The sequence below is a fragment of the Equus caballus genome, chromosome 7, assembly GCF_041296265.1.
Source record: "Equus caballus isolate H_3958 breed thoroughbred chromosome 7, TB-T2T, whole genome shotgun sequence".
In the NCBI taxonomy this organism is placed as follows: Eukaryota; Metazoa; Chordata; class Mammalia; order Perissodactyla; family Equidae; genus Equus; species Equus caballus.
This window is the reverse complement of record NC_091690.1, coordinates 38,230,839-38,258,081: the sequence shown is the minus strand read 5'-3', so window position 1 is coordinate 38,258,081 and position 27,243 is coordinate 38,230,839. Positions and strand designations below refer to the sequence as shown.

Below are 27,243 nucleotides of genomic sequence, written 5' to 3'. Positions count from 1 at the left end.
TCACTAGAGCATGTAAATTATTTTAAAATAATGATAACTGAATTTAAGATTTTACTCTCCAAAACTGATAATCTGATAATTCAGCCAATGTGCAAAACAACTTTTGACCTATAAAGATATATTCACTCTGCCCTGGTTGAAACCCTGATGTACTTAAAAGGAATTGATAAAAACGTTCTTTTATCTTTTCAGTTGCTGAGCTTTTGGTGACCAGTCGTTTATTCCGCTAAGTGTCATGGGGTTTTGTCTGGAAACATTGTTCCCTAGTTCTTACATGTTCAGCCTAGAACAAGTTCTCTAAATTAATAAAGAACAGTAATACCTAGCATGTATTGAGCAATTTCTATTACCTGGTACTCTACTTCTCGTACGCATTTTATATTAATTTACTTTGTTCAATTCTTAAACAATAGAATTTACAATTGGGACATTCTGATCCTAGAGTCAAGGTTTTAGCTGTTTATTTCAAGAGTTGGTTAATCTATATATCTTCAGGATCTGGGCAGTTAATATAAATAAGGAAAATGGCTGGGTATGGTAATTACTTTGGCAAATTAGACCTTGCTGTGCTGTATCTAAAGGTATTCAAATACAGTTTTAAAAAGCACTATAGCCAAACCACAATCAGATGAAGGTATGGATAAATTTAAAATACTATGGGTGATGGCAGTAAGACCTTGTCCAGATGGAAATTTAACTTATTATATTGGACACTTATTTTAATCCATATTCTTTCACATACCTATGTGAGATTTTGAGGAAATTATTTAATCTGTGATTACATCCATAGATAAGGAAATAAAATCTTATGTTACTTCTTTTTGACAATATGCTGTGAATCGAGGGGCAAGTCCCAAACTCGGAGCAGATGTTTGCAATACATGTCAATGATAAAAGATGATTTTTCCAACACATTAGCAAGTACGCAAACAAAAAACTTCTGTAAATCAAGAAGAAAAAGTTATTTTAATGGAGAAAATGAACAGATTTCTGGTAGGAATAGGTAATTCACACAAAATTGGTATTATCACTTTGGAGACCAGTTTGGCAAATGTGAAATAAAGTTAACGATGGCCATACATTATGATCTAGCACTTCCACTTCCAAGTAGGTCCTGTGGAGAATCTCTCACAAAAGGGCGGGACAAGACATGAATGTGTTCATTGCAGCACTGCATGCAGTAATACCAAGTGTGAAATACCTACTTCTCTTCCACAGGGGAATGGAAAAATAGACTGGATTTTATTCCTATAGTAGATTATACTTCAGCATTCATCTAATAATAGTGCTATGTATATCAGCATGGATAAATCTCGACATGAGGTTGAGTGGAAACTCTGAGTTCCAAAAGGATGTGAATTATATAATACAATTTATATACAAATTCAAAACAATAATATATATTCTTTATGGATACATGCATATAAAGGAAAGGTATAAAACATGCATTTATGCATGATAACAATGCACATCAACTTCAGTCCTTACCTTTAGAAGGGTGAACGTGAGGGAGAATGGGGCTTTATGTCTGTGGTAATTGGTTCTTTAGAAAAACATCCAGAGCTTTAGGGGGATAAAAGTTTAATTTCTGTGATAGAGACCATAGGTATGTGTTAAATTATTTTTTGTACTTCTCTGGTATTTGAAGTGTTTTAAAATATATTTTAAACGTGAAGTAAAAAATAATTGCAACTATGTGATAATTTTTTCTTTTTTTTTTTCCCCTGACTTTGTTGTTTATTTTTTATTTTTGCCATCCCAAAGGAACAAGTATTTAGCCCCCTGTGATCTCTCAGGGAATCTTTGGGTAAAAGGCAGTAGTAGAACTGAGAAAACAAAGGAGCTTACTTGAGCAAAGAGTAAAAGAATGACTTTCCATAGGAGAAGGAACAGCACTTAAAAATCATGGAGGCAAGAAAAGGAACATACATCTCATAAACTGAATAAATGCAAGTAATTGAGTATAACTGGAAGCAAAGAAAGGGCATGGAGGAGTAGTGAGTGCGATCAGACTGTAAATTTAGACAGGGCCCAGATGATGAAAATCATGATGTGTGCACATATGTTTGGATTTAATTCTGTGGATCAGTGGTTCCCAATTCAGGTTGATCAACAGAATTAACTGGATCCGATTCCAGACTTACTGAACTAGCGTTTCTTAGAATAGAGATCAGGCCACTCTTCTTTAAAAGTCTCTGCCACATCTATTCTCTTATTTCATTCTAACAACCCTGCTCCCCATCTGTGTAGTGGAGAATTGCAGTCCAAAGTAGAATTAGGCAAGTTTATCAGGTAGTTTCTGACATACCTGTGTTCAGAATTCAGCTCCTCTCCCATGAAGTCATGCTGTCTGCTCTGCCCCGTCTGGCTGAGGCAAATGAAAAAGAGCCACAGGAAAAATATTTTCTTTAATTCTGAGATGGTTGCTCTGGAGGCTTTTTCTCCCAGTCCCTCTGGATTTTTATGAGATGAAAGCCTCTGTTATAAAATTAAGTTAAATTTCAAAAGTAAATGATTTGCAATTGGGACCTGCTCATCATTGACAACCATAGGAGCTCTGGAAGGAGTTTTGGCAGTGTGACCTGATAAGCTTTGTATTTTGTATAGTGGAGGAGGGAGCAGGGGCAAAGAGTGGTAGCAATATTCCAGGTAAGAAATGATGTCGGGGGGCCAACCCAGTGGCACAGCAATTAAGTTCACACATTCTGCTTTGGTGGCCCAGGGTTTGCCAGTTCAGATCCTGGGTGCAGACCTATGCACCGCTTGTCAAGCCATGCTATGGCAGGCATCCTATATATAAAGTAGAGGAAGATGGGCACAGCTGTTAGCTCAGGGCCAGTCTTCCTCAGCAAAAAGAGGAGGATTGGCACAGATGTTAGCTCAGGGCTAATCTTCCTAAAGAAAAAGAAATGATGTCAGTCCTTACTAAAGCTCAGGCTATAGGAAGTGATAGACTTAAGAGAAAATTAGAAGGCAGTATGTAAGAAGTATGTCTGTGAATGGATTTTCATTTTTAATGAGCTTGTAGATTGGTCAAGGAAAGGAAGAAAGCCTGAGAAGTGGGAGAGAGATGAATTCTACATGATACATGCATATTGAATCTTTATAGATGAAGACTTCAGTAGTTTTGATTGTCAGTATATTTCTAGTCTCAGTCACAGAAAATGTTTGTGATAACTAATCAATAACCTGATTTTATTTTTCTTTAATTTTTGGTAATATTCTCCCACCCAAATTATTTTATGGTTCTTTCTGTGGGTTTAAGGTCACATGCTGTCTTACCATCTAGCAGTTTTTGTTTTCAAAGAGAGCCAGTGGACTCTGACCAGCACTAGGAAAAGAGTTAGTGGAGAGTTCTATCTTATGTTCCATTATTGACCTTTTGATGTGCTATAACTTAGTAGACTGTTTTGGAGTTAACTGTTTGCTATCAAGTTAATAGAAGCTTTTCCCTAGAAAATATAAACTCTCATGAATAGAATACCATTATAGAATAAGGCCTGATTCATAAGCATTTCCTAATAGAGATGAATCATAGGAGTCTTGTTTTCCTACCCATAGGGCAAAAGTTGGATTGTTAAAAGAAGCTATGAAGATTTTCGGGTACTTGATAAACATCTTCATCTATGTATTTATGACCGACGATTCTCCCAGCTTGCAGAGCTTCCCCGTTCTGATGTCCTGAAGGACAGTCCAGAGGTGAGCATTTAATATTTTTCAGAAATAACCACTATATATAAATTGGCTGAAATTTTTGGCTGGATACTAAATAAAAGCTTATATTGAACACTCAGGATGATTCCTGGGATTATTATTTCATAACTAAAAAATTAGTAATATTGTGTAGGATGTTTGGAATTAAAGTAGATTGAGTATATAATTTTGTAAGAAGAGCTCGTATAATTTATAAATGGGCAATATATATGAGCAGACCATTCCTCAAAGAGAATATAAAATATGGAAGCAAAAATATGGAAAACAATTGATGTCAGTAGTAATCAAAGAAATGCGTGTAAAAACAATGCTGTTTGCTTAGTTTATGATGGCAGGCTGTGTCAATGCACATACCTCCACTCCTGCCAAAAATGTCTGCTAAAAATATAAAAGATTTTAAGAAATTTTAAAAGGGAAGAGATTCTTTATAACATCAGAAAATAAAAAGAACCACTGGGGAATCAAAAATCATGAGAAATCTTTGAAAGGAGATAGGATAAGATTTATGGGGGTGATTGAAAATACAGTATAAAAAACACGTGTAAGAGGACTGCAAAAGATAGATAAACTGGCAATCTCAAATGTAAAAACTAAATAAACAAGCGGCTGGCCCCATGGTGTAGCGGTTAAGTTTTGTGCACTTCGCTTCAGCAGCCCGGGAGTGCAGGTTTGGATCCTGGGCACAGACCTACATGCTGTGGTGGCGACCTACATATAAAGTGGAGGAAGACTGGCACAGATGTCAGCTCAGGGCTAATCTTCCTCACCAAAAACAACAACAACAACAACAACAACAAAAAGCTGAATAAACAAAATAACTGAGAAGAGCAAGCAGGGGGCTTTCAGAAGCATGATCGCTATTGTCAGAGAGAAAGTGAAGCAGTCACATTCATGGAATGAGAGCAGATTTTTATAAAAATAAATAGAGATCTGAGCAATGAACAAATGATCATTTAAATTAATTTTAATAATGGGAAACCTGAATAGATGGACTATATACAAAATAGACACAGATAAAGAGACAGTAGTAAGCTGGAAGAGCAAGCTTTATAAGAATACAGCCCCCAAAGGGATAACAGGTTAAAATGTTGTAAGGGAACAGTTGAATATCACAGAGAATAGATCCAAAAATTCCTTCTTCCCTCTCATAGGAGTTATAGGAGAGAGAGTTGATGGAAATAACTAAAAGTTAATATAAGAAAATTCCTTAAAGCTAAAGAAAGGCATGTTTTCAGATTAAATGGACCCTTTAAGTGCTAAATATAATGAATAAAAAGACACATCTAGAAAGATTGTAGTAAAATTTGAAAATGCTGAAATAGAAAGAAGACCCAAAAAGCTTACAGAGAGCAAAAAACAGATTTCTCAAACGAGCAAGAATTGTAATGGCCTTAGACTCCCTGGCAGCCACAATGGATGCTTGAAAACAGTGCAAAATATCTTCCGAGTCTTGAGGGGAAGCCATTTCAAATCTATAATTAATTCCAAGGCAATTAAGTAGGTGTGGCAAAGTAGAGACATCATCAGTCACGCAAGCACTGACAGTGCAGCAGGGTCTCAGGAATGTCTTAAACCACAGATTCTTACAGATTCTTTTGTATCATAGAAAATCTAGATGTCTCTCTGTCTCCCTTTCCCATCTCTGCCTATCCGTTACATTTCTCTTTCTCATATTGTCTCAGAACATGGCCACCACCAACAGGTCCCAGGTTTTTATCTCTTTTTAAGACAGCAGCCAGTTTGAGCTGAAATTTTGTATCACAATTCCTAATTCCTGCAGTAACCTTTGTTAGGCCAGTCACTGTTTGGTCCCATTCCTGGATCAATGATGTAGGATCATGAATGAGCAGGGCTGTCCCGCCACAGCTGAGTGCATGGAAGGTTGTAGCAGGTCTTGGAGAAGGAGTTTCAGAAAAGCAAGGGGAAGCTGGGCAGAAAAGCCAAGTATGTCTCTGCTATAATTATCTTTTTTACATGTTTAGTGCAGAAGTGGAAAGGGAAAGCAGTAAAATTAGAAGCTATAAAATAGTATAACCCCTGATGATGAGAGGCTAAAAGTTAAAGTTCTGCACAAGACAGGGAATTACTATGTAAGTGCCCATAGTTGCAGTTTGTGGAACTGCTAAGCCTCTGTGAAGAATCCTTTTATAACTATTAAAATGCCAACAAATCTGCAGGGTTTTTTTGCCAGAGAAAACCAATTTACACCAGTTCCTCTGACAGAGTGTAGTATCTTTACTGTGCGTTACCACTGAATTCTTTCTCTTTAACTCTAGTCGGTCACTCAGATGCTTATGGCTTACCTGTCCCGCCTTTCAGCTATTGCTGGCAACAAGATCAATTGTGGACCTGCCCTTACTTGGATGGAGGTATTATCTAATTCACCTCTTATTAAAGTTTATTTTTAAATTTTCTGCTTAAGACTTTAATAGTGATTTAATTTTGATAGCTATTGAGTTTCAGGAATCGAAGAAATGGAGTTTGTTCTCATCTTCTGGAAGGATAGATATGTGATACGTTAAACATTTTTCATCTCAAATATATCTTCCTTTGATAATCCAGGAAACTGCTTTTAATATATTTTATGAATGATGGTGACATCTGTAATTTTGATGTTTAATGTATTAAGGTATACATTTAGCAAGGTGTTGACTTAGTAATTGAAAATATTTTTCAGGTATTGATGATCAAGAGACAATTGACCTTTTACAGGGTCTGATCTAAGACTAAATCTTGAGTGATACAGTATTCAGTAAATGTGTTAGGTATTTCTCCTTAATTTGCATGTGTAGAGTTATATTACTCTATTCGCCCAGTGGAAATTGGGAAGAGAGAGTGGAAAGGACAAAGAATATAGAATGTAGAGCTAGGCCAACTTGCACTGAGATCTCGACTCTTCCATTATTGGCTGTGTGATCTTGGACAAATTATTTAATCTGTCATCAATTACATAGCCTCTTTCAGCTTTAGCATCTTCGTCCTTAAATGATAATAACTGTCTTTTAGAGTTATGAGAATTAAATTATAGCATATATGTTATATGCACAGCACAATGACTGTCATATATTAAGTACTGAATAAATGGTAGGTTGTGTTTTTGTAAAGATTCTTTGGGTTATAGTTTCTCTAAATCAGATTATATTATAGATAGTCAAAGAAACTTTTGCAAGTCCCATGTCTTTAGCCATCTCATAGTATGTTTTCTTTGTTACAGATTGATAATAAGGGAAATCACCTTCTAGTTCATGAGGAATCATCCATTAACACTCCTGCGGTCGGTGCTGCTCATGTTATCAAGAGGTACACTGCTCGGGCCCCTGATGAATTGACCTTAGAGGTAAATGACTAAATATGCTATGTGTAAACACAGTCCCTGCTACTTTTCCAACCTCATCTTTAATTTTTTTTTTTTTTTGCAGTCATATGAAAAAATGTTTGACTTTCTTTTTTTTTTTTTTTTCATCTTTAATTTTTTAAAATCATTTCCTTAATTAAAAGCACTGGGTTTTTCCATACCCCATTATTTTTCAGCCTTAGAATGCCATCTATTTTTATTTAAATGACTGTACTCATCCTTGAAAACTCAGCTTAAATGTCTCCTGTTTCTTCTGGGACGTCATCCTTGATCGTCTTCCCCCTCCTCCAGGCAGATGTATACCATAAAAAACCCTGGACTGATGTCATTCTGAAGTGTTCTCATGGCATATCTTTGTCATATCACTTATTACATTCAATTATAATTGTTTTCCTGTTTGTGAGCTTTTTTGTAAGTCAGGGCTCAGTCTTCTGTCATTGTGTTTTTAGTACCTGAAAATGATACCCAATGATGCTTTCTTCCTGTTGTGTGTTCAAAGATTGAGTTAAAAGTGAAAAGTGAAATGAGCATTTCTTGCTATCTAATGTTAAAGTAGGGGAATTATTTCTTCCTTTAATATTGGCTAATGACCGACAAAAAAAAATACTGACAGTAATTCAATTTAAGAAAAAACAATATCAATTTTTACTGTATAGTATTTGAACTATTCTCAAACTAAATTTTTAGGTTCTACACACAAAAGAATGTAGCTCTTGAAAGATGCCATGTCTGTTAGCAAACATAGCTTTGTGAAGATGATTCTTTTGTGACTTGAAAAATTAGTTGTGAATATACAAAGAAAAATTCTTAAAGCAATATTGTGTACATTACTGACATTGCTCTGAAATACTTAGCTGTGTTTTACCACAGAGATCATCACTTACTTTGATTGAAGAATATAACTTCCATTAAATATATTACTAAAAACTATTGTGATTTTTATATGTGTGATTTTGTAAAAGTTTGTGTAAACTTCTCTCTTTTAGAGTGAAGAAAAGTAAGCTATTTAGTGGAAATGTTATATTGTACCATCTATTGAAAGAAGTATAGTTGTCATCAAATTTTACATTTTCTAAGAATAACCCAGCAACGGTAGACATCTTAGGCCTTTCCTATATGACTAAATAAGGTATGTCAAGTGCTCAACACAGTGCCTGGCGCAGGGTAAGTGCCCACTAAGTGTGGGATGAATAGAAGCTGTTGCTGTTCTAAATATGAGTATTTAAAACTGTCTTTTATAAGTGAATCTGATCACTTTTAGTAATAGCAGTAACAGTGTTCTAACAGAAGCAACGGTGATGGTATGATGCCCAGCATTCACCAATCTTATGCTATAAACCCGGCTTCCTGAAGTCACTCCACGTGTTAGTTGCATCAGTCTTTGTGCTGCTCAACTTTTGTAGACCTCTCCTTAACAAGTGGTTAAGATTGTTAAATTCTTTACGGAAGGAAGTGTTATGTCTTCCCAGAAATAATTAGCCAGAGAATAAGATAGTATTTACTTTTTTGTTATAGTTCAGATTTATATTCTAGACAGTAAAAATTGGTTTAAAATTTGGCTAAAAACATTTCACTTAACATTTTTTTCTCCTAGGTGGGAGACATTGTTTCTGTTATTGACATGCCCCCCAAAGTGTTAAGCACATGGTGGAGAGGCAAGCACGGATTTCAGGTAGGCCACAGGGAAGGAGGTGAGAAAAGTGCAAAGAACAGTTTTGCTTTATTCCTCAGGAATATCTCTGTCTACAGCATGTACTGGCAATAGACTTTGTCATCAGAAATTTTGTCTGCAGTGATAGAAAAACGTAGATAATATTATACTTCGATTTCCTTTTCTAGTTACTACTGTGGTGGTTTTTATCTTCTTCTCTAAACAGTGACATAGCCAAAGTATGAGGAGAATCGCAGGCCTGATGACCACTTTTAGATTATGAGGCCTGGAATTCTGCTTTGTTTTTAATACTGATGTAAAAATCGTGATTCACATATGTTTTCTCTCTAGAATTGTCAGTTTGATCAGCATTTTTCTTTAAAAATGTGTTGTAACTGTTAATGTAAACAGTGTATTAATTACAGAACAACAACAGAATCTAAAGTCTCAGTTCTTTTTCCAGATATGGCTGAATAATTTGAGACCTGGTAGTGGCATTTTTTAGATAGTGCTTCTGATTTCCATAGGATAGATAGCTTTTCTTTTATCTTTTCAAACTACCAAAAGAAGAGCATCTGAAAATGAAAATGCCTTTAAATTGTGTCCTTAATATATAACCTGTGGTTTTTTGTGGTCTGTTTATGAAAATGTTCTTAAAATGTTATATAAGTAAAATGCTCATGCTATATAGTTAGAAATATTAATAACTATCATGTAAATATCTCGAGCTTTTAACTACATATTAAGCTAAAAACTAATTATTAGGTTTTTATGAAATGTATTTTATTTGAAAAAAAGAATCATGCAGTTTACATCAGTATGCATGGTGGTTAAGAGCATGGGCTCTGGTGCCAGGTTGCCTGGGTTGTAGAACTGTGTTATGAGCAAGTTATTTCACTTCTTTGTGCCTCAGTTTCCCCTATTGTAAAATGAGAATTGTAGGTCTATTCTTTACCTCATAAGATTATCATGAAGATTAAGTGTATGAGGATAAAATATATACTTAGACTATGCCTGATGCATATTTTTCAAACAGTAAATGTTGATTTTTATATTTCAATAATTATTTTTATTTAACAAATTTAATTTGATCTATTCCTTTATTTATTATAAAAGTATCTACAGCAATTTAACTTGATGATTAAAAGCAGAAAAGTCACATCCACATTACCCCACAAATCTTCTTTTTGTAAAGCTGGGGGTCTTCCTTTGTCTGTGCTCTGATTTTCTTAATTGCTATCAATAATTGGTGCTTTGATTAAATATAAAAGTAAATAGAAGACTGAGGTTATCTTTTTTCCTCTTAAGGGGTCTGTTCGTCGTGTTCATGGAAATGAGCTATAAACTTTAGAGCCTGAAAGATCATCAGAAATAAATGTGGCTTTAAAATGACAGTTATTTTTTGGTTTTCATACTACCTTTCTTAGCATCTTAGACAAGTCACTTGCTTCCGTCGCACTTTAGTTTCTTAATTGGAGAGTTCCACCTAAAATCCCTCTAGTCCTTCTCAACTTTTTATTTATTTATTTATTGAGGTCATATTGGTTTATAACATTGTATAAATTTCAGGTGCACATCATTATATTTCGACTTCTGTATATACGTTGTGTTCCCCACCAGCAGTCTAATTGCCATTTGTCACCATACAAATGTCTGCCTTTCACTCTGCCCCAACCCCTTCTCATCTGGGAAGCACCAGTCTGTTCTTTGTATCTGTTTGTTGCTGTTGTTTTATCTTCCACATATGAGTGAAATCATATGGAATTTGTCTTTCTCCATCTGACTTATTTTGTTGAGCATAATACCCTCCAGGAACATCCATGTTGTTGCAAACGGCAAGATTTCATCTTTTTTTATGGTTGCTTAGTAGTCCACTGTGTGTGTGTGTTTGTGAAATGTTCTTTATCCATTCATCTTTCAGTGGGGAATTTAGGTTGTTACCAAGTCTTGGCTGTTGTGAATAATGCTGCAGTGAACATAGGGGTACATGTTTCTTTTTGAATTAGTATTTTCATGTTCTTTGGATAAATACTCAAAAGTGAAATATCTGGATCATATGGTAGTTCTGTTTTTAATTTTTTGAGGAATCTCCATACTGTTTTCAGTAGATGCTGTATCAATCTGTGTTCCCACCAGCAGTGTATGAGGGTTCTCTTTTCTCCACATCCTCTCCAACTCTTGTTATTTCTTGTCTTTTTGGTAATAGCCATTTTGATAGGCATGAGCTGATTGATATCTCCTGGTGGTTTTGATTTGCATTTCCCTTATAATTTGTGATGTTGAACATCTTTTCACATGCATGTTGGCCATCTGTATGTCTTCTTTGGAACAATGTCTGTTCAGATCCTCTGCCCATTTTTTGATCAGATTGTTTTTGTTTGTTTGTTTGTTTGGGTGTATGAGTTCTTTATATGTTTTGGCTATTAAACTCGTATCAGATATATGATTTGCAAATATCTTGTCTCAGTTGTTAGGTTGTGTCTTTGTTTTGTTGATGATTTTCTTTGCTGTGCATGAGCTTCTTAGTTTGATGTAGTCTCATTTGTTTATTTTTTCTTTTGTTTCCCTTGCCTGAGGAAACATGCTATTCAAAAAGATCCTGCTAATTCTGATGTCAAAGAGTATACTGATGCCTGTATTTTCTACTAGGAATTTTATGATTCAGGTCTTATAGTCAAGTCTTTAATCCATTTTGCATTAATTTTTGTGTATGGTATAAGATAATGGTCTACTTTCATTTTGCATTTGGCTATCCGGTTTTCCAAACACCATTTACTGAGGAGATTTTCCTTTCTCCATTGTATTTTCCTTACTCCTTTGTCAAAAATTAGCTGTCCATGAATGTGTAGATTTATTTCTGGGCTTTCAGTTCTGTTCCATTGATCTGTATGTCTGTTTTTCTGCCAGTATCATGCTGCTTTGATTACTACAGCTTTGTAGAATACTTTGAAATGAGGGAGTGTGATTCCTCCAGCTTTGTTCTTTTTTCTCAGGATTGCTTTGGCTATTTGGGGACTTGTGTTGCTCCATATAAATTTTAGGATTCTTTTTTTCTATTTTCATGAAAAATGTTGTTGGGTCATTGATAGTGATTGCATTGAATCTGTAGATTGCTTTAAGTAGTATGGACATTTTGACTATGCTAATTCTTCCAATCCATGAGCACAGAATATCTTACCGTTTTTTTGTGTCTGCTTCAATTTCTTTCAACAATGTTTTATCATTTTTAGCGTACAGATCTTTCACTTCCTTGATTAAATTTATTACTAGGCATTTTATTCTTTTCCTTGTGATTCTAAATAGGCTTGTGTTTTGTTTTGTTTTGTTTTTTTGAGGCAGCTTAGCCCTGAGCTAACATCTGCCACCAGTCCTTCTCTACTTTATATGTGGGACACCTGCCACAGCATGGCTTGACAAGTGGTGCATAAGTCCGCACCCGGGATCTGAACTGGTGAACCCCAGGCTGCCAAAGCAGAACATGTGAACTTAACCACTGCACCACTGGGCCAGCCCAGGATTGTGTTTTTGATATCTCTTTCTGCTATTTTGTTGTTAATGCATAGAAACACAACTGATTTGTATATGTTGATTTTGTACCCTGCAACTTTACTGTATTGGTTTACTATTTCTAATAGTTTCTTGGTGGATTCTTTAGGGTTTTCTATATATAAAATTGTGTCATCTGCAAATTTTACTTCTTCCTTTCCAACTTGGTTACCTTCTACTTCATTTTCTTGCTTAATTGCTCTGGCTAAAACTTCCAATACTGTGTTGAATAGGAGTGGCAAAAGTGGGCATCCTTGTCTTCTTCCTGTTCTTAGAGGGATAGCTTTCAGTTTTTCACCATTGAGTATGATGTTAGCTGTGGTTTTGTCATATATGGCCTTTGTTATGTTGAAGTACACTCCTTCTATACCTATTTTATTCAGAGTTTTTATCATAAATGGATGCTGAATCTTGAATACTTTCTCTGCATCAGTTGAATTGATCATGTGATTTTTCGTCTTCATTTTGTTTATGTGGTGTATCACATTGATTTGCAGATGTTGAAGCATCCTTGCATTCCTGGAATAATTCACACTTGATTGAGGTGTATGATCCATAATATATTGTTGTATTTGATTTGCTGATGTTTTGTTGATGATTTTTCCATCTATGTTATCAGTGATATTGGCCTTTAATTTTCTTTTTTTTGTTGTCTTTGTTTGGTTTTGGTATCAGAGTAATGTTAGTCTTGTAAAATGAGTTAGGAAGAGTCCCCTCCTCTTCAGTGTTTTGGAAGAATTTCAGAAGGATAGGTGTTAAATCTCTTTAAATGTTTGGTAGAAATCACTAAGGGAGCTGTCTGGTCCTCGCCTTTTGTTTTTTGGGAGGTTTTTGATTACTACTTCAGTCTCTTTACTAGTGATCAGTCTATTCAGATTCTCTATTTCTTCTTGATTCAGTTTTGGAGAGTTGTATAATTCTAGGAATTTATCTATTTCTTCTAGATTATTCAATTTGTTGACGTATAGCTTTTCATAGTATTCTCTTAGAACCCTTTGTATTTCTGTGGTATCCATTGTAATTTCTCCTCTTTTATTTCTGGTTTTATTTATTTTAGTTTTCTCTATTTTTTTCTTGGTGAGTCAAGCTAAAGGTTTGTCAATTTTGTTTATCTTTTCACAGAACCAGCTTTTAGTTTCATTGATCTTTTCTATTGTCTTTTTACTATCTATTTAATTTCTTTCTGCTCTGATTTCTATTATTTCCTTCCTTCTACTGAGTTTTGGTTGCATTTGTTCTTCTTTTTCCAGTTCCTTTTGGTGTAATGTTAGATTGTTTATTTGAGATCTTTCTTGTTTTGGGGGTAGGCCTGTATTGCTATAAACTTCCCTCTTCAGCACCATTTTTACTGCATCCCATAGATTTTGGTATGTCTTATTTTCATTTTCATTTGTCTCCAGGTATTTTTTTTTTCTCTCCTTTGATTTCTTCATTGGCACAGTAGTTGTCTGGTAGCATTTTGTTTAATCTCCACATATTTGTGACTTTTCGAGTTTTCTTCTTGTAGTTGATTTCCAGTTTCATACCATTGTGGTTGGAACAGACTCTTGATATTATTTCAGTCTTCTTAAATTTATTGAGACCTATTTTGTGGCCTAACACGTGGTCTGTCTTGGAGAGTGTTCCATGTGTGTTTGAAAAGGATGAGTATACTGCTGATTTTGAATGATATGGTCTGTGTATATATATATATTAAATCCATCTGGTCTAATGTGTTGTTTAAGGTCAGTGTTTCCTTATTGATCTTCTGTCTGGATGATCTATCCATTGATGTAAGTGGGGTGTTAAGGTCTCCTACTATTATTGTGTTACTGTCAATTTCTCCTCTTATGTCTGTTGAAACTTGCTTTATGTATTTAGGTGCATAGGTAGTATTTGAGTACATACATGTTTATAAGTGTTAAATCCTTTTGTTGAATTATTCCCTTTGTCATTAGATAATGCTCTTCTTTGCCTTTGTTACATCTTTGTTTTAAAGTCTATTTTGTCTGATATAAGTATTGTTACCTCAGCTTTTTTTTCATTTCCATTTGCATGGAATATCTTTTTCTGTCCCTTCACTTTCAGTTAGTGAGTGTCTTTAGGTCTGACGTTTGTCTCTTGTATACAACATAGATGGCTCTTGGTTTTTATCCATTTAGCCACCCTATGTCTTTTGTTAGGAGCATTGAATCCATGTGCTTTTAAAGTAATTATTGATAAGTATGTACTTATTGCTATTTGTTACGTTTTTCTGGATGTTTTCATAGTTCTACTCTATTTCTTTCTTTTTCTCTTGTTCTCTTGTGATCTGATGACAATTTGTGTATCTCTTAACATCATATTGTAGATATAGATGATTTTAGTAATTTTGTCTTTTTACTTTTATACTAACTTTATAGATGGTTGATCCACTACTTTTACTATATATTTACCTTTACCAGTGATATTTGTTTTTGATAATTTTATTATTTCTATTAGTGTTCTTTTGTACTTAAAGAAGTTCTTTGAAAATTTCTTGTAACATCTGTTCGGTATTGATGAATTCCTTTAGTTTTATCTTGTCTGGAAAACTCTTTATCTCTCCTTCCGTTGTGAATGGTAAGTTTGCCAAGTAGAGTGTTCTTGGTTGTAGATTTTTTTCTTTTCAGCACTTTTAAGTATATCGTGCCTCTCCCTTCAAGCCTGTAAGTCATCAGCTGAGAGCCTTACAGGGTTTCCCTTGTTGCTTTTCTCTTGAAACTTTTAAAATTCTCTTTTTATCTTTATTTCTTGACATTTTAGCTGTAATGTGTCTTGGTGTGGGCCTCTTTGGGTTCATTTTGTTTGGTACTCTTTATGCCTCCTGTACCTGGGTGTTTATTTCCTTCCCCAGGTTAGGGAAGTTTTCAGCTATTATTTCTTCAAATAAATTCTCTGCCCCTTTGTCTCTTGTTTTCCTTTTGGGACACCTATAATGTCAATATAGTATGCTTGATGTTTTCTCAGAGGTCCCTTAAATTGTCCCCATTTTCCACTCAGTTTGGGTGATTTTTCTCTACTCTGTCGTTTGGGTCGCTGATCCATTCTTCTGTGTCATCTGCTCTGCTGTTGATTCCCTCTAGTGAATCTTTTCATTTCAGTTGTTAGATTCTTCAGTTCTTATTGATTCTTTTTTATATTTTCTAGTTCTTTGTTGAAGTTCTCACTGTGTTAATCAGTTCTTGTCCCGAGTTCAGCGAGCGTTCTTATGACTGTTACTTTGTATTCTTGATTAGTTAGATTATTTATCTCTGTTTGATTCAGTTCTTTTTCTGGGGATTTGTCCTGTTCTTTTATTTGGAGCCTATTCCTCTGTTTCCTCATTTTTTCTACCAATCTGTACTTATCTCTATGTATTAGGTACATCAGCTACATTTCCCAATCTTGGAAATGTGGCCTTATATGGAAGATATCTTATGGGGCCCAGAAGCATGCTCCACTCTCATTGCTTGTGCCAAATGCTCCATGGCTGTCCCCTGTGTGTGCTGCTATTGCCGCGAGGGTAGGTAGAGTAGGCTCCTAATGTTTCTGGATATGGAGTCTAGAGGCACACAACTGCTGTGAGCTCACTGGTGGGTGGGGCAGGACCCCAGTGTGGCTGGTTGCTAGGCCTTGGGGCACACAACTGCTGCAGGCCCCTGGTATGGCTGGCTGTGTGGCTTGCTGCTGCTGCTAGCTCATTGGTGGGTGGGCCAGGCCCCTGGTGCAGCTAGCTACAAAGCCTGCAACTTCTGCTAGCTCACCAGTGAGCAGACCAGATCCCCAATGCACCTGGGTGTGTGCCTGGTGTTCCAGCTGCTGCTAGCTCACTCTTGAGCAGGGTGAGCCTTTGGTGTGGCCTGTCTATGTAACCCAGCATTATGTAACTGCCTTGGGCATACTGGTGGGCGGGGCAGGCCCCTGGTGCAGAATGGCTATGCTTCCTGGCAGCATGCAACTGCCACAGGTGTGCTGGTGGGCAGGGAAGGTCTCCAGCACAGCAGCATACCACCATTTCAGGCATGTTGGTGGTCAGGGCAGATCCCTGTGTGGCTGGTTGCAAGGCCCTGCAGTACAAGTTTGCTGTGGGCTCACTGGTGATGGGGCTGGTCCCTGAGACTGGTTGCCTGTGCTGCCTGACTGGGCTCCTTTGCCTGGGTGGTGTAGTGTGCCGGGCAACCCCCTATGTTAACAGGCCTGAGGAAGGATTATAAAATGTGCTGGCCAGCGTCTGTGTTGGCACGGCTAAGCTAGGTCATAAAAATGGCTACTGGCAACATCTCAGTCCCTCAGGGGGAGTGGGCCCAGCTGCCTCTTGCTTCTCCAGGATGGGCTTTGAGTTTAATAATTGAGTCTCTTTCACCAGTGGACTATTCACTTTTCTATCTGGTGTTTTTATGCTGGTTTCTGGGTCGAGTTGGTTTGTGCATGGTCCCTTTAAGACCAGGTTTTCCTTTCTCTGAAGGTGTGTCGTTTTCCTGGGAATATTCTCCTTGATTTTCAAATCCAGGTGTTTTGGAGTCTCATCTCTCTTGTTCTGGATCTGAGCACTGTGATGCCTAATGTGCAGTTTGAATCCCTGGCCTCTCCAGGTGGAGCTCCGAATCTTTGAGATCCTTCCCGACCGTGAGGTGCCGCAGCTACGACATGTTTTTTGCCTCAGCAGGACCGTATCTCTGCCTCTTCCACCCCCCTGTGTTGTCCCTTGTTGTGGAGGTTCTTCTCATTTGATTTGCAGATCTCCCTCAGAGGAAACTGTTCCACGGTAGTTGTAGGTTTATTGTGTCCGTGGGAGGAGGCGAGTTCAGGATCCTCCTACACAACCATCTTCCAAAACCTCTCCTCAGCATTTTACTTCTGTGATGTAAAAATGGTAGCAGGTTTTCCTTTCTTTCATGTAACAAGTATTTATTGAATGTTGATTCTGTACAAGGTATGGATTTATCTTCATAACTGTTTTATTTAGTGTTATACAAATTACTTATTGCCTAAACAAACTAATTCTTTTAAAAGTTAGTATAAATTAACTAGTTAAAAACTAATTTATTGCCAAAACAGATTATTTAAAATGAAAACAGGTTTTTAAACTTCAAGGATTGATTTGTAGTTGATAATGAAGGTTTCTCCTATAGGAATGCCATTTTTCATCCTGATGGGTCTTGCAAAGGCAATCTTGTGTGTTTAGATAATGTTAGAGTATGCTTGTGAGAAGACAAGTTAATTTGGGAGTATGGGGGTGCCCATAGCACCAGGAGCAGGTCATTAAATGTCACTATCAAAAATTCATTTAAAAAGGAATCAGTACTTTAAGGAGAGAATCTGCTCGGTTCACTTTTCCTTGTTCCTGGACACTAGTACGGAACACCTCATGGTTTATCACAGGGCAAGGTGTGAATGGGAAGGCGTATTTAGCACCTGTTATGTGCCAAGTGTTGCTTGGCATCTTATACACGATGTTTTCTTTAATTTTCAGGAAGCTTGAAGGTAGTTATTAGTCCTCATTTTAGGGAGAGGAAACAGTTTTGAGAGGGTTAATAAACACCCAAGACGCCAAATCAGTAAGTGGTGGAATAGGGACTCAAGTTGAAGTCTGCTCCATCACATTGTCTGCAGAGCGTGATTTCTACATTTACTCTCATATTACATTTCTCCACGTCAGCTTTCTGCCCGATAGAAAGAAACATCTTTCTTTCCCAGCAAGAAATGTTGTAAAGATTAACCAGCTGTGGACTCCAAAGCATACAGATTTACTGGTGGAAACATTGCTGTCGCCGTGTGTTATGTTTTTATGTGATGTTTTATAGATCGTATCTGGGGAAAAACTCCTCTTCAGACTCTTTGTGATGTTCTCTGCCCTTGTTAGGCATTTTAAAATTGTGAGCATATTCCCCTGCTTTCCCAAATACTCTGTTGAGAGAGAAAGATAATCATAATTTATTCCATGCATATAACAACTGTAGATCAGATCCCTTTAATATCCAGATTTTTAAGTTGGAAATAACTGGAATAATGGCTTAGTCCATTGGTTTTCATAATTTTTTAAAACCCAGTGGAATTGTTAATCAAACAGGATCTTACACAGAATCTCAATCTGAGAAAAGGTAACAGTGGAGCTGCCCTAGTTAGTTTAAATTGGGCCCCCTGGGCCATGTGCTCCCAGAAAGCATGCTTAGTCGATCTCCCTTAGGCCTCTTGCAGCATCTCTGATGGTCCTTACTATAGCTGTGTATAAGCAGCACCACTAGAAAACCGCTAGTTTAGGTTACTAGTAAACCTTACTTTATGTAGTGGATATGTTACAGCATAGGCCATTTTATAATTTTATTTATTTGTTTGTTTATTTTGATGAGGAAGATTTGCCCTGAGCTAGTATCCATTACTAATCTTCCTGTTCTTTTGCTTGAGGAAGATTAGTCCTGAGCTAAATTCTGTGCCAGTTTTCCTTTGTTTTGCGTGTGGGATGCCTCCACAGCATGGCTGATGAGTAGAGTAGGGCCGTGCCCGGGATATGAACCCATGAACCTGGGCTGCCAAAGCAGAGCATGCTGAACTTTAACCACTCGGCCATGGGGCTGGAACCCTGTAATTTTAATTTTTAAAAACCAGTTACTCTAAAAGTATTAGAGAAACTTGTTCTTATGAGAACTTTTTTTTTCCTTTTTTTTGTTTTGAGGCAGATTAGCCCTGAGCTAACATCTGCCACCAATCTTCCTCTTTTTGCTGAGGAAGACTGGCCCTGAGCTAACACCCATGCCCATCTTCCTCTACTTTATTTGTGGGATGCCTGCCACAGCATGGTTTGACAAGCAGTGTGTAGGTCCGGGCCCAGCGAACCCCGGGCCATGGAAGTGGAGTTGCAAACTTAACCGGTGCTCCACCAGGCTGGCCCCAACAACATTTTTTTTTTTACAGAAATTAGTTTATTGACCTGTTGTCAGTTTTTGATAAGGCATAATTCCTGATTGCTTTCCCCAGAGTATTTCAAACCTGAGTTACCAATTCCCTGACTGCTACTTTTTTTTTAATTGAGTTAATGATAGGTTACAATCTTGTGAAATTTCAGTTGTACATTATTGTCTGTCAGTCCTGTTGTAGGTGTACCCCTTCACCCTTTGTGCCCACCCTCCACCCCACCTTTCCCCTGGTAGCCACTAATCTGTTCTCTTTGTCCACATGTTTAAATTCCTCGTGTGAGTGGAGTCGTACAGAGATTGTCCTTCTCTATCTGGCTTATTTCACTTAACATAATTCCCTCAAGGTCCATCCATGTTGTTGCAAATGGGACGATTTTGTTCTTTTTTTATGGCTGAGGAGTATTCCATTGTATATATATATACCACATCTTCTTTATCCAATCATCTGTTGATGGGCACTTAGGTTGCTTCCACGTCTTGGCTATTGTAAATAATGCTGCAATGAACATAGAGGTGCATGGGATTTTTGGAATTGCTGATTTCAGGTTCTTTGGATAGATACCCAGTAGTGGGATAGCTGGATTGTATGGTAGTTCTATTTTTAATTTTTTGAGGAGTCTCCATACTGTTTTCTATAGTGGCTGCACCAGTTTGCATTCCCACCAGCAGTGTATGAGGGTTCCTTTTTCTCCACAACCTCTCCAACATTTGTTACGATTTGTTTTAGTTATTTTTGTCATTCTAATGGGTGTAAGGTAATATCTTAGTGTAGTTCTGATTTGCGTTTCCCTGATGCACAACGATGATGAACATCTTTTCATGTGCCTATTGGCCAACTGTATATCTTCTTTGGAGAAATGTCTGTTCATGTCTCCTGCCCATTTTTTGATTGGGTTGTTTGATTTTTTTTGTTGCTGAGTTATGTGAGTTCTTTATATATTATGGATATTAAGCCTTTGTCAGATGTATTACTCCCAACAACATTTTTTATGTGACTCCTTTTAGAAGGATGATATTCAGATAACTTTATTTTTCTAATGTAATTATGTCTGAATTCCTGGTACTTCGTATATTCTGGTCTAGATAAGTGATAGAAATTCAGAATGTGAATAATAATCGTGTATATATATTTTTGTGAGATCTTCTTCTGTTATCGAGTATTGCTGTTTCCGAGGTTCATCTTTTCTTTCATTTGTCTATTAGGTGCTGTTTTAGTTTGCTAGGGCTGCCATAACGAAATACTAAAGATTGGATAAGTTAAAACAACAGAAACTTACTTTCTCACCATTCTGGAGGCTGGAAGTCCAAGATCAAGGTGTTGCCAGGATTGGTTTCTTCCAAGGCCTCTACTTGGCTTGTGGATGGCTGCCTTCCCAATGTGTCCTCACATGCTCTTTCCTCTGTGTGAACACATCCCGGGTATCTCTGTCCCTGCGTCCTGATCTCCTCTTCTTATAAGAGCACCAGTCAGACTAGAATAGGCACAGCTGTATGACATCTTTTAATCCTAATTACCTCTTTAAAGCACTTATCTCCAAATACAGTCACATTCTGAAATACGGGGGGTTAGGGCTTCAACGGATGAATTTTGGGGAGATAGAATTCAGCACATAACAGGTAACAAACAGTCCTGGATGTTTAGGTGGATGGGACCACCTTTAGGGCTGCCTAGAAGGCCCTTCAGGGACTCTCTCACACAGACTTGATGAGGAGCAAGGCCCTACCTGAGCCAAGCTGGCCCCTAGGCCAAGGACAGGCAGAGCTTAGGGGCGTTAGCTATGATTGCTTACAGCTTGAGGGCCTTCAGAAGCAGGAGCCCTGGGAATGACTGCTCTGTAGTGTCCTGTGCCCTCTTGCTGTCCCCAGGCAGTGAGGAGGCTGGGCAGCATCTGAGAATGGGCCCATCCCATGCTCATAGGCTAGTATCAGGCCTTCATTTCATTCATGGCAGAAGGCCCTCTGGGCATTGAGCACCATGCCCAGGGGTAGGACAAGGAGGACAAGTAGGCCTCAGTGTTCTCCTCAGGGCCTCTCAGGTGAGTGCGAGGTTCATAGCCCAGCAGTATTCCATAGGAGGTCTAGGCGGGATTCCTGGAGGAGGTGACTTTGGAATGCAGAGTTTTGTGAGTCTTTTGAGGAGAGGATGTCCAGATGACCTGGGCACACTGGCCAGATATGGGATAATGTGCACCTTGGTTAGCCAGTTTGGTCCTGGTCACACAGATGGACTCTATAAACTGAGCTTTATCAGTGGACCATGAAGGAAGAAGGATAGAGGCGGGAAGCCTATCTTCCCTAAAAGTATAGGAAGAGATGAGGGCCTGGCTTATCCGTGGAGTAGCTTGGACAGTGGTCTTCCTGGGGATCAAGACCATTTAGAGCTGACCACTCTCAGGAGAGAGCATGGAGGAGGAGCAAGGATGTGAGTCACTGCTTCCCACCTCTGAGGTGTCATGCTCTGAGCACTTCTGGAAAGCTTTCTGGAAACGTAATCTTGGTATGTGGGCCCCGTGTGTGTCTCCACTTGCAGGTCTGCTCAACTGGATGTGATTAGGACATGTTGCACAGACTCCACTTTTTCTTTTGTCACAGTCACATGTGTGTTTGTTGTCTCCTTTCCAGCCAACTGTCAGGCTATGACCAAGGTATAGGTTTCAGTGTGGGAGCCTTTCCTTTATATTACTGTGAACAGATGGTGTGCAGTCGCTGGTTGTGATTTTGCTTTATTTAAAAAAATAATTAGTAGACATTATTTTTTAGTACAAATTTACAGAATGATTGAGCAGATAGTACATCGTGTTTCATATAATCCCCCCGATGCATACACACTTTCTCCTATTATTTACATCTTGCTTTATAATTCATTGACTAGAATTGGCACAATACTGATCTTAATTAACCACTAGCTGATTCACAGAGTTTACCTACAGAGTAAGCACAGTTTCTAGAAGAGTGGTCTGAGGAACACCTGGCCAGAATCATGTGAATAAAAGGACTGTGTCAGTTTCACATCCTACTCCACGACTGCAGTAATTTTTGGACTTGCTTTTTTTTATAGTTAATGAACCAGTATTCATACATTGTTATTAACTATAGTCCCTTGTTTACATTAAAGTTCTCTCTTTGTGATGTGTAATTCTGTGGATTTTAACAAATGCATAATGACATGTATCCACCATCATAGCTTTATACAGAATAGTTTCACTGCCCGAAAAATCCCCGTGCTCCATCTGTTCATCCCTGTCTCCCTGTAACCCCTGGCAACCGCTGATCATTTACTGCCTCCATAGTTTTGCCTTTTCCAAAACATCATCATATAGTTAGAATCATACAGTGTGTAGCCTTTTCAAACTAGCTTTTTTCACTTAGCAGACTTAAGGTTCCTCCATGTCTTTTCATGGTTTGATAGTTCTTTTATCGCTATCTAATATTCATTGTTATGGATGTGCCACAGTTTACATATTAAAGGACATCTTGGTTGCTCCTGGATTTTGGCAATTATGAATAAAGCTGCTAATAAACATCCACGTGCAGGTTTTTCTGTTGATAGAAGTTTTCAGCTCCTTTAGGTGAATGCCAAGGAGCACAATTGCTGGATCATATGGTAAGCCTATGTTTAGGCTCATCAGAACCACCAAACTGCCTTTCAAAGTGATTGTACCATTTTGCATTCCCACCAGCAGTGATGCTGCTCTGCGTTCTCACCAGCATTTGATACTTCTCAGGTGTTTCTGATTTAGCTGTTCTTTTTAGTGTGTAGTGGTATTGCACTGTTGTCTTCATTTGCAAAGAAAGTCAGTCCAAGGAAGAGCACTTACTAATATACGTAAGGGTGCTGCACTGCTCTCTTCATTCTTCTGTTATCAATAATCCTGTCTACTCTCCCTTCACCACTGATTCTCAAACTTCAGTGTATTTAAGACTCACCAGGGGAACATGTTAAAATATAAAATCTCAGGACCTAAGCCTAAAAATTCTGTCTCTGTTGCTGTGAGATGGGATGTAAGGCTATCTTTTTATCCACACGATTCTGGCCCAGGTGTTCCTCAGACCACTCTTCTAGAAACAGTGCTTACTCTGTGCTGGAGGTAAACCCTGCCAATCAGCTGGTGGTTGAGGAAGATCAGCATTTTGCCAAGTTCTAGTCTATGTGTTGTTTTAGCCTAGACCATAATTTAGGTGTGGGAACAGAAGGATTAGTTCATCCGTGTGTTTAAATTATACCATGACTCTGTTTCTTTTCTTAAACTTCGAGGAGTAGGAAGTGTGAAATTATATTAACTATAGTAATTTGAAATTCTGAAATCTGTGTTTTATTTGTCTTCTAAAGAGTGTATTGAATCTTTTACCTTTGTTTTTTGAGGTGTTTTATCATATAATGTACTTTAGCAAAAAAAAAAAAACCTTAGTGTTTTTTTTCCTACTTTTTAAAACTAAATGGCATTAGCTTTTGCGCCTGTCTTTTAGACCATTGTTGGAGATGTGTGATGAAGTGTCTGGAAAGCCTTTTTTGCTTAGGTAAAAGGCATAACACAAATATAAAATGTTAATATCTTTGAGGATTATTTCTTAGTGCAATATTTCTCAATTTCATCTGGGAGCGACTAGCATCAGAATGACTAGAAAAACATGTGAAAACTAGGTATTACTAATCAGAGTCTCAGGGGATGGGGACAGGAATCTGAATTTTGTCAAGTTCCTCAGATGATTGTTAAGCACAAAATGCAGCACCACTGATCCGGCCCACATTGTGTGTCCTGTGCACAGATAAAGGAAGAAATGAAACACAGTTTAGCAGATGTTCTCTTCCACCCCCACCCCCCACCCCTTCCCCGAAAATCTTCCTTAAAACACATTTGAGATACAGTTAATCTAATGGACCAAATACCATATAGAGATTGACAGAACTTTACACAGCTCATGGTCTCTTGGTTCTCCACAAGATGATCAAGGATCTGCTGTTTTATTTTTCATAGTTATGCCAGAATGTCCATGTGAGTGGTTTTGTGCACAAATGTCAGAGAAGCAATTCTTGGACAATAAAAATTTCCTTACCTCAGGAGTTTAGTGTGGATCCAAATAACTTATTTTCACAAAAGTATTCTTTATCCAAAAGGGAAGCTGTTCGGAAGCCTTGTCCCTTGTAGTGCTTTAATCAAGGAAGGCAGTCTACCTGCTTATTTATATAAAGACAGTCACATTTATGTATGGAATCCGAAGATGCACCTTTTCATTACTTAGAATTAAATAGAGCAAAATATTTCCTCTCCAGTTAAGTAATGGGAAATCATATACTATAATTTTTCATTTGGAATGGTACATAATTTCAAGGGAAGAGGGAGTATGTGACAACTACAAATAAAAGTAATTGTAATACGTCTTGAGGGCTTCTCGTGTGTGCTAGTCTGAGTGCTGTCCATTAACCTTTGATTCTGACAACTCTGTGAAGAAGGTGTTGTTACTATCCCTGTGTTACTGATGAGGGAGCTGAAGCACAGAGGGGTTACACAAGTAGCCTGTTGTTATTCCACTGGATTCTGCTCGATAGTGTCCGAGTTTAGAGTGAAACCTAGGCATTCTGGACAAAGAACAGATCGTAGTAGTAGTTTAATGTGAACCAGTAGTGGGTTCCACGTGTCTACTTGTATGAATCATAGATTTCTATCTAGAAAAGATGATAGTGGATCATCTGGTCCTAAACTTTCATTTTAAAATTATAGAAATCTGGAGGCAAAGGAATTTAGATAAATTGTTCTGATTCACAAAGACGTTAAGTAATGGTATAGCCAGAACCAGAACACACGCTTGGTGAGTTCCAATTTTGTATGTTTTCCCCCTTGGATCACAAAAATGTGTAAATTATCTTAAATTATTTTCTGTATTTCTTGTTCCTGTTTTTATTTGTCTTATTAGTGCCATTGGCAACTTCCGTTGATGTTTAGAGATAAGTTTGTTCCTTGATAGCCTTTTGTTAATTTATAACATCAGAATAAGTCCTACCAAATGATGCTTAAACATTCAGTTTCATGGTAATTATTGACAAAATGGTTTAGAGGAGTAGTTCTTAACCTCCTCAAACCCTATACCCATAAATATAAATTATTATAAATATTTCCTAAAATCCTTCCTTATGGTTCTGAAATGAAATTTATAAATGATGTAATTACATACAAACATGTGCAATTTCAAAGTCAATTTAAGTTTTTGCATATAATATAAAGGAGAAATAAAAGTAATTTGTGTATTTAAAATACACAATATATATTTAAAATATAAAGGCTTAGGGCAACTGTATGAAAATCTTGTTACTCTAAATGTAGTCCACAGTCTAGGAGCATTAACATCAGTCATAAAACATAATAAAACTCATATACAATAGCATCAAAAATATGAAATACTTAGGGATATATCTGAAAAAAGATATGAAAGATCTGTGTACTGAAAACTACAAAGCATTTCTGAGAGAAATTAAAGAAGATCCAAAAAAGTGAGAGATATACCCTGTGTATGGGTTGGAAGTCTTTATACTGCTAATATGTCATTTCTTCCTAAATTGATTCCAGTTAAAATATTAGCACAGCTTTTTGTAGAAATTGATAAGCAGATGAAACAATTCATATGGAAATGCAGTGGACCTAGCATAGAACAGCTGAAACATATTTGAAAAAGAAGAACAAAGTTGAGGAACTAAGAGTAATTGATTTGAAAACTACTTATAAAGCTACAATATCAAGAGAGTGTAGTATTAGTGGAAAGATAGACAAGTAGATCAGTGAACAGAATAGAGTCCAGAAATAGACCCATAAATACATGGACAACTGATTTTCAACAGATGTTCAAAGTCAATTCAGTAAAGAAGACATGGTCTCTTTTACAAATGGTACTGGAACAATTGGATAGCCATATGCTGGCAAAAAAACCTTTGATTTATTTCTTGTACCATCTGCAAAACTTAAAACAGATCTACCCAAGCATAAAACTTAAACTATAAAGCTTCTAGAAGAAAGCATAGAAACTTTTGTGACTTTGGGTTAGATAAAGATTTCTTACATACAACATCAAAAGAGCAGCAGTTCATAAAATAATGAATTGAATTTCATTGAAATTTAAAACTTCTGTTCTTTCAAAGACATTACTCATAAGAGAATAAAAAGAGAAGCCACAGACTGGGAAAAAATATTTGTAATGCTTTTGTATCTGATAAAGGACTTGTATTCAGTACATAAAAAGAACTCTCAAAACTCAAGTAAGAAAACAGAACTCTGTTTAGGAAATAGCAGAGAGAGCAGAACAGATACTCCACCAAAAAGGTATATGGCAAATAAACACGTCAAGAGATGTGTCAATAGTCAATAGAGAAATGCAAATTAAAATGACAATGAGGTGTTGCTACATACTTACCAGAATGTGAAGGCTGTGGAGGAATGGGAACTCTCACACAGCGCTAGTGGGAATGTAAGATGCAACAACCAGTTTGGAAAACAGTTTGTCAGTTTCTTAAGTTAAACATACCTGCTACATGACTAGCCATTCCACTTCTAGGTGTTTATCAAGAGAAATAAAGCCTATGTCCATACGAAAAGTCATACATGAATGTTCATTCCAGCCAAACTGGAAACAACCCAGATATCTAATCAACAAAAGATTAGTAGATAGGGGCTGGCCCCGTGGCCGAGTGGTTAAGTTCGCGCGCTCCACTGCAGGTGGTCCAGTGTTTCGTTGGTTCGAATCCTGGGCCTGGACATGGCACTGCTCATCAAACCACGCTGAGGCAGCGTCCCACATACCACAACTAGAAGGACCCACAACGAAGAATATACAACTATGTACCAGGGGGCTTTGGGGAGAAAAAGGAAAAAAATAAAATCTTTAAAAAAAAAAAAAAAAAGATTAGTGGATAAACAAATCGTGGTAGCCATGCAATGGAATGTTGCTCAGGAGTAAAAAGGAATAAATTGATACATACAGCAACGTGAATGATCCTGAGAAAAATTCTGCCAAATGAAAGGAAACACATAACAAAAGAGTACATTCTGCATGACTCCATTCATATAAAATTGTAGGAAATGCAAAGTAATGTACAG

At 37.2% G+C, this 27,243-nt stretch overlaps 1 protein-coding gene across 8 annotated transcripts in view; it reads left to right on the top strand.

Moving 5' to 3' along the window:
* The window catches only part of ARHGAP32 (Rho GTPase activating protein 32), a 320,124-nt gene that overhangs the window by 212,713 nt on the left and 80,168 nt on the right, over positions 1 to 27,243 (top strand). For all 8 annotated transcript variants that reach the window (XM_070272953.1, XM_070272951.1, XM_070272952.1 and 5 more), the window contains 4 exons: positions 3,562 to 3,699; positions 5,991 to 6,083; positions 6,929 to 7,051; positions 8,664 to 8,741. In XM_070272953.1, the coding sequence (XP_070129054.1) occupies positions 3,562 to 3,699; positions 5,991 to 6,083; positions 6,929 to 7,051; positions 8,664 to 8,741 (432 nt within the window). The remainder of the gene's footprint in view (positions 1 to 3,561; positions 3,700 to 5,990; positions 6,084 to 6,928; positions 7,052 to 8,663; positions 8,742 to 27,243) is intronic.